This window comes from Mustelus asterias, chromosome 12 (genome assembly GCF_964213995.1).
Source record: "Mustelus asterias chromosome 12, sMusAst1.hap1.1, whole genome shotgun sequence".
NCBI classification, from domain to species: domain Eukaryota; kingdom Metazoa; phylum Chordata; class Chondrichthyes; order Carcharhiniformes; family Triakidae; genus Mustelus; species Mustelus asterias.
In genome coordinates this window covers 69897776-69905673 of record NC_135812.1, presented here as the reverse complement: position 1 = coordinate 69905673, position 7898 = coordinate 69897776, and the positions used below count along the sequence as shown (strand labels likewise).

The following is a 7898-nucleotide window of genomic DNA, read 5'->3' as shown; positions in this document are numbered from 1 at the left end:
CGCTTCACTCATTCTCTCTCTCTCTCTCTGTGTGTCTCTCTCTCATCCGTGTGCCAATCTGAGTGCCATCAGCAGCAAGCGGAGTCAGCCCCCTTTGTGAACGCGGGTAAGTGCTGCCTTTCACCCACATCAGAGACCTGGCCACCCCGGGATCCCACAACAAGCGGGCAACACTCTCTCTCTCAAAAGGATTTCCTCCCCTGCCTCTAACTTAAGATCCTCCCCTCCCTCATTTCAGTCTCTTTAAACCCGGTCTCTATCCTGTTCCTTGCCTGTGTGTGTGAGAGAGAGTGTGGAGATTTATTCCCTTCCTGCTCTGTCTAGCTCTGAATTGGACGTTGTTTCTGAAGCCAGATATATAGAAAACGCTAATTTTCCACCTTGCACTGCTCTAACCAGCCTTTTTCCCCCCTCTGTTCTTGTCTCCCACCCCCCCCCCCCCACCCCGCCTTGTTCTTTTGTACCCATCAGAGAGAAGGAAACTGAGAAGTCAGATTAAAAGCCTCCTCCTCCTCCTCTTCAAGATCGCGGGGAGCAAGATGCTGTCACAAACTTCCACATTCCGACAGAATTTCCGCCTGCCGTCCAGGATTTAGTGCAAGTCCAGCCTGATTTGGACCCTGATCGCCTCTTGTGGCGGGGGCTGGAGGGGGGGTGGAGGGGGGACAGATTGGGCCAATTTGCCGCAGTGGAGAGCGACTCCGTTTGATTTATCTACCCCCCTCCTCTCCAACAGCACCAGTGCATGTTCATTGAAACAGATACCGGGAGGCGCCGGCCGGTGGAAGGAAGGAAGGAAGGAAGGGTGAGTGGGTGATCTGATGGCCAGGGGACATGCTGCTTGCTAGCCGGCCCATCGGCAGGAGAGGCCAGCCTTAGTGCTGCCCCGGGGAGGGGAGGGGGAAAGAGAGATCAGCACCTTCAGCAAAGGAGGCAGCCCTCCCCCCAAAAAAAAAGATTCCGCAAAGACGATGCAGCATCTTCTGCTGCTGCTAGTCTACATGGACCCCCTGAGCCTGCTGGTGTGTGCAGGGAGGAGCAGGAACAACAGGACGCTGGCATCCCCCCGGCGGCAGGGGGCTAATACCTCCAGGGCGGCACAGGTCAACACCACGGTGGTGGTACCCATCGTGCAGATCAGCAGGATGAAGCCCTTAGTCTTGCAGCACTCCGAGAAATGCCGGGGTCACTACGACGTGGCCGGCCAGTGGGACCCCGACTTCGAATGCAACAGGACCTCCTACAATTACTGCTGTGGCACTTGCTACATGCGCTACTGCTGCCAGGACAAGAACTACCGGCTGGACCAGAACGGCTGCAAGAACTACGTGACTCCCAGAGTGGAGGTCCAAGTCACCACCGACCCGAACCTGGGCCAGTTGGATAACGTGTACGACCCCAGCAAGGACAAGACCAACAGCACCGTGTACATCACCTGCGGGGTGATCGCCTTTGTGATTATAGCCGGAGTTTTTGGGAAAGTTGCCTACGACAAAGCCACCCGACCTCCTCGAGAAATGAACGTGTCCAGGTAAGAGCAGATGGGCCGAATGGCCTCCTTCTGTACTCTAGTGATCCTATTTCTATTCTATGCTGCTTTGATCTGAAATCTCCCGTTGCCAGAGCTTTCCAACTTGTGTGCAATGTTGCACTCAAACTTTCCCCAATTCTAGCCACCCCCTAATTTCTGGAATTGCCAGAAACACCAAAGCCATAGAAATGCTTTAATAAGGACAATTCATTCAATAAAAAAAATCCCTGCAGGGTTTACACCGGTTTTAGGTGTTCAAGGAGGGGGAATATTCACCAGGTAACCCTGACACCATGAAGGTTGAACAAGAATCCTCCGGGATTGTTTAGGATATCAACATTCCCTGGCTGGAAACCCACTTTTTTTCAAATATCTCCAGCCCTCCCCTATTCAAAGGTGAATTTGCCCCCCCTTTAATCTATGTGGATCAGTACATACTAGCGTCAGCGCCTGCGAAGAGACAGTCAGGCAAGGGGGAAAGTTGGAGGTTTGTATAGTCCTCTTGAAAGGAACACCGTCCTTGGGGCATTGGGGGGTGACCAGGAGGGAGAATTGCCCCAAATTGTACCGACCTATGACACAAAAGGCAGGGATCACACACACAAAACCCTCAGATATTTAATAACCCATCCAAATAAAAAAAGCAAGCTAAAAATATTGCAAAGAGTTGAGAATATTTTAAAAGCATGCTTCAACATACAGGAGGAAGTGTGATCATTTGTTTTTGCAGTTTGATTGCCCTGCTTTGAACTTGGTAATATACCGCAGACAATGGTGCCCACCCATGACCATGCTCTGCTGCTTTTATTTTTTGTCAGTCTATACAAATAAAGTTTCAGTAGAATTGCCCAGTGATGTACACCATCTGTATAAATCTATTGGTCAGAATATTGCCCCAGAAAAACCATGGACATGTTGCTTTAGTCTAATACTTAAGCACAAACTGAGCAGCCCATAAATAGGACAGGCACATCATTCCTCTTTATTCCTATCCCGACTATTCATAGAATCATAGAACCGTACAGTGCAGAAGGAGGCCATTCAGTCCATTGAGCCTGCACTGACAGCAAGCCCACCCAGGACCTATCCCTGTAACCCCATGTATTTACCCTACTAATCCCCCTGACGCTAAGGAACAATTTAACATGGCCAATCAACCTAACCCACACATCTTTGGACTGTGGGAGGAAACCGGAGCACCCGGAAGGAACCCACGCAGACACGGGGAGAACGTACAAACTCACTTGAAGCCTGAATTGAACCCGGGTCTCTGGCGCTGTGAGGCAGCAATGCTAACCACTGCTGTGCAATTGCTCTAATATTTTAGGTGTTCAAGGAAGGTGAATATTCTCCAGGTAACCCGGACACCACGTTCACTGTTAACACTCTCAGGTGATAACTACAGCACAAAAGAGAATTTGCGGCTGAAGATTTTGGAGCTATTGGAATGTGCTCTACAACAAACATTGATCAATAGAAGTTTCAGACCTGGGGTTCATTTTTTTTTCTGTTTTCTTAATATCTGCTCACTGATGAAGCACCAGTTCCCGTAATATAGTCAGGCAGTGCCATGAATTATTTGCAATGAATTAATATGCTTGTTGCTATTTTAAAAGTGTGATGTTATTTTCCATCTGAAATCACAATTTATTTTATTTTGCTGGCCTCAACAATATTCTCTTCTAACTTAGCATATCAGAGTGAGCATGACCATTGCAAAAAGGGATTTTGAAAACTATGGTGCATGCTTTTCCAGAGTCTGCTCATCCCTTAGCATAACATATACAGAACAAATGCTTGACATTATTGTATAATTGGACTGCAGATATACTGCCACCTTCATCCTGATATAATCAGACTTGCACACTGATGTTAAAGTGACAGTACACCTTGGAAGCAGGTCAGTCTCTCAGCACACTAGACAGAGATGTGGGGCCACCTTAGTTGGATTGTCTTACACTGCATAGGGTAACATGCTGAAAAACTCTGGCTTCAAGACAAAACTGCAGGCAGCATCATACGCCTCCTATGCAAACTTACATTTCAATGCTTTTAATGTCTGGGGAAGGCTGAAGTTAGACCTGCATTCTCCAAACGTCAAAATAATGGCTGTATTTGTGTCTGTACAAGCAAAAATTAAATAGTTCCTTTGTCACTAAGCACAGCGAGGGGTCCAGCAGCAGTGTAACCTGGGAATTGTCATCTGTAACACCACATTTCACAGGTACTGGCCTAAAACTAGTAACTTTTGTACAGGTGTAATCGTGACCACATTATCTTTGCCCCTGATCCATTTACCATTCTTCCTTTCATTTTCCCAGCATGTATATCGCTTGCCAATTTCACGTGGCAACAGGAGGAGATGCAGCAAGAGCCAGCTTTAGTAATATGTGTGACCTTATGTATTTTCTACTGAATGAAATATGGTTGGCAGAGGTATGAAGCAATAGTAGCAAAGGTACAAAAGCACAGTATTGCTGATGCTTGAAATTTGGAATAAAAACAGCAAATGCTGGAAGTACTCAGCAGGTCAGACAACATCTGTGCAGAGAGAAGCAGAGTCAACTTGGTACCTGATTTTGTTTCTCCGCACAGGCTGCCTAATCCGCTGAGTATTTTTATATCTAATTGAATCATATTGTTTTAACGATTAAAACTCATTGAGCTTTGCTCTTGCAGTTCCAAGACCAGAATCCCGCTGTTTAACTGTTGTCTTGCACCTTATTATCAGCTACCCATGGCCTACATTTATTTTCCTGAATGACTATGAAGCTGGTGCACTCAGGGATGTTAGAGACACAAGTAGTTTGTGTCCCATCAGTAAAAAAATGTTTGCACTGCTATTTCAACAACCAGTCAAAGCACGGAACTGCAGACATCCCATCTAATTCCAGCAAAGCGTATAGGAATATGATTTGGGGTTTTATTTACTTAAACTGCTAACAGCTTACAAATATTCTTTTGTTTCAGTCAAGGTGTTTTTTTTCAACAGTACCTCATTATGAATTCAAACCATAAATATTAATGCTAGAACTAGGGAGGCACAGTGGTTAGCACTGTTGCCTCACAGTGCCAGGGACCCGGGTTCAATTCCCGGCTTGGGTCACTCTCTGTGTAGAGTCTGCACATTCTTCCTGTGTCTGCGTGGGATTCCTCCGGGTGCTCTGGTTTCCTCCCACAGTCTAAAGATGTGCGGGTTAGGAGCATTGGCCATGCTAAATTGCCCCTTAGTGTCCTGGTATGCGTAGGCTAGAGGGATTAGCGGGGTAAATATGTGGGGTTACGGGGATAAAGCTGAAGTGGGATTGCTTTTGGTGCAAGCTTGATGGGCCTCCTTCTGCACTGTAGGGATTCTATGGTTTAACTTATAGAGGTTTCCAACACAGTTTGAAAGCAAAAGTCTTCTCCATGATTGGCTTGTTTCAATTGAATTCAGCAAATTTCCTTTTAATGTGTTTATGCAGACATGTTTAAAGTTGCTCATTTCTGTATAATTTCTGGATGGATTTTGTTTACGAGGTAAACAGAGTATTTTTTTCTCCAAATAACATTGAAGAAGTAAAAAAAAGTGGAGAAAGTACTAAAATCTTAGAATTAAGAAATTAAAACTATTCTGATGCTTATGGAATTGATTCCTGAAATGAAGCTTTTGCATCAGCTGAGTGATTGAAGTATCAGGATGCCTGGTATACTGTCAGTGAAATATACAATGATTGAAGTATTAGGAAATCTGGTATACCACCAGTGAAATATACAATGATTGAAGTATTTGGAAATCTGGTATACCACCAGTGAAATATACAATGATTGAAGTATTTGGAAATCTGGTATACTGTAAGTGAAAATACACTGATTGAAGTATCAGGAAGCTTGGTATACTGTCGGTGAAATTTACACTGATTGAAGTATCAGGAAGCTTGGTATACTGTCGGTGAAATTTACACTGATTGAAGGATCAGGAGGTCTGGTATAATTATAGTGAATATACAATGACTGAATTATCAGGAAACCTGGTATACTGTTAGTGTAATACTGTATAGAATGACTGGGTAAGGTACCCGGCAACTATAATGGGGGGAGGGGGGGGAGCAACAATAATGCACAGGGACAGTACGCTCAAATCTGGGAGGATAGCAGAAGTGCACCTTCATTTAATTCATTAAAGCACAAGAGAGTTTTTATATCTGTTCCAATCTCAGTGCGAACAATGGTAGGAACAAAATGTCAAATTACTATACACAGCTTGTTTAACTTAATTACTTTTATACGCTTATTGAGCTAAAAATATTTCAGTAGTTTGAGCAATCTTATGGTTATTAATTTTGAGAGAGCCAGCTGTGAATATCCATGTTACAGGATGACGGTGATGGAACAGGTTGTAAAGATGCTGTGAACGCTGATACTCAGGCTGAAAGAGGCGCAATCTAATCATTCCACTAGCAAACTCTACCAAAAGGAAAAAAAAACTCTATGGACTGAACGGCTTAGGTTTAATCTAGAAACCAGTTAAGAGAAGCAGACACCATCTAAATTAGAACAGATTACATAACACATGTCCATTGGAAAGACCAGCGTTCAAGTCTGATCAATGATCTCTGGCTACTCAACTGCTCAGCCCCAAACTTCCTTTAACTCCCACACAGCAGATGATTCTCTGATCTGCAAAGCAGGCAGCACAATGGAACCACTGCGATATGAAGTAAAAACTATTAAGTCCTTCAGAAACTCAAAGCCATGAGAAAATACACCCTCTATTAGGTACCACTGACACAATGCTAAATCTGTAACCTTTAGCTACTAGACTCCAACACAGCCAAGCTCGTAAATCCTATACAATGCATCACCCTGTAGAAATGGAGAACAAGGCATCAAACAGATGGAGTTCAGTAATGGGTTATAAGATCAGTGTTGTGGCTTACAGAGTAATTGATGTTATTCAGGAGGTAGCTCAGATTTTAGTTTATTTGGTATATACAATATCTGGTACAGTGCTAAGCTACACAGACCAGGAAGGTTACAATTGCAACTCTGATCTGTGCTGAGTTATGAGGGAGACGGTAGGAATATGGTGATTGGCATTAATCTTCCTGCACCAAGAAATGGGAAATAAAGAGTCAGCCTGTTTCAGACCACTATTCAGTGAGCACTGCTGGAAAATGTGCATCTGCCAACATTGGATGAGATCAGAATAAGGGTGACCTTAATGCCTGACACTTGAGTAGCCTTCTGATGCAGACTGTTCACTGTGTGTAGACCCCTAGAAGGGGTGTCACCTCCTTCTCGCTGGATCTCCTGTGATCATCCCATTTACCTTATGGAGGGGCACGCAGCTGAGGTAGCTGTTGCTGCTACTGGTATTGCTGCTGCTGCTGGAGCAGTTTACAGTGCTATGGTTTCTGTTCTTGTCCCTCAGTGGAAGTGGAAGACAGAATGGCGGAAACTGTTACCATGCAAAGTGCTGGACAGGTGAAGTGCCTTCCAACATATTGGCAATCATCTATTGAGGACTGATATCAGTCTCAGAGGGAAGAAATGCTTTGAACAGCTTGCCCATGGCTGAAGCTCTTCAGTGTAACTGATCAAAGCCATTCCAGTTTGTTAAGTTCAGTAAAGAAGCTTTTCCCATTGTGTAATCGCCTCAGTGACCCCGGCAAACTGCCAACAGGTCAGGAAACGGGTTCTATGACTGGAAAGTCCAGGATTCAGGGTTGAAGCAGTTCATAATTGACATTGTAATAACCTGAACAATTATTTATTTACACACCTGACAGATCCAATCCCTTCTCTGTCTAAGTGCTGGGGAAAGCCAGGAGAGGGTGAGGTCATAATAATATAAAAGCAAAATACTGCGGGTACTGGAATCTGAAACAAAAACAGAAAAATGTTGGAAAATCTCAGCAGATCCGACAGCATCTATGGAGAGAGAATAGAGCCAATGTTTCAAGTCTAGATGACCCTTCGTCAGAGCCGCTCTGATGAGTTCTGACGAAGGGTCATCAAGACTCGACACGTTGACTCTATTCTCTCTCCACAGATGCTGTCAGACCTGCTGAGATTTTCCAGCATTTTTCTGTTTTTATTGTGTGAGGGTGAAATCATGTCATGCTCCTAACCCATCGCCAATTTAATCAATTTCCTACCCACCTTGCCCTTGGTGCCACTTCCAACCAGCTGAGAAAATTCTGCCCATGCCGATTTCTTACCTGAACAAGGTACTGGGGGAGGCGGGGGGGGGGGGGGGGGGGGTGTGGGCGTAACCGGGGGAAATCCTCCAGCTTGCAAAATAACCCCACAAGGACAAATTAAGCCACCAAAATCTCAGGATTAGGGTACAGCATTTAAATCACTCGGACCTGGTTATTTTTGA

General features: G+C 44.7%; 1 protein-coding gene across 1 annotated transcript in view; it reads left to right on the top strand.

Annotated features, from left to right (window-relative positions):
- The first annotated feature begins 971 nt into the window (after positions 1–971).
- Positions 972–7898, top strand: part of shisa6a (shisa family member 6a) — a 549504-nt gene continuing 542577 nt past the window's right edge. The window contains exon 1 of the mRNA XM_078226046.1: positions 972–1531. Within this exon, the coding sequence (XP_078082172.1) occupies positions 972–1531 (560 nt within the window). The remainder of the gene's footprint in view (positions 1532–7898) is intronic.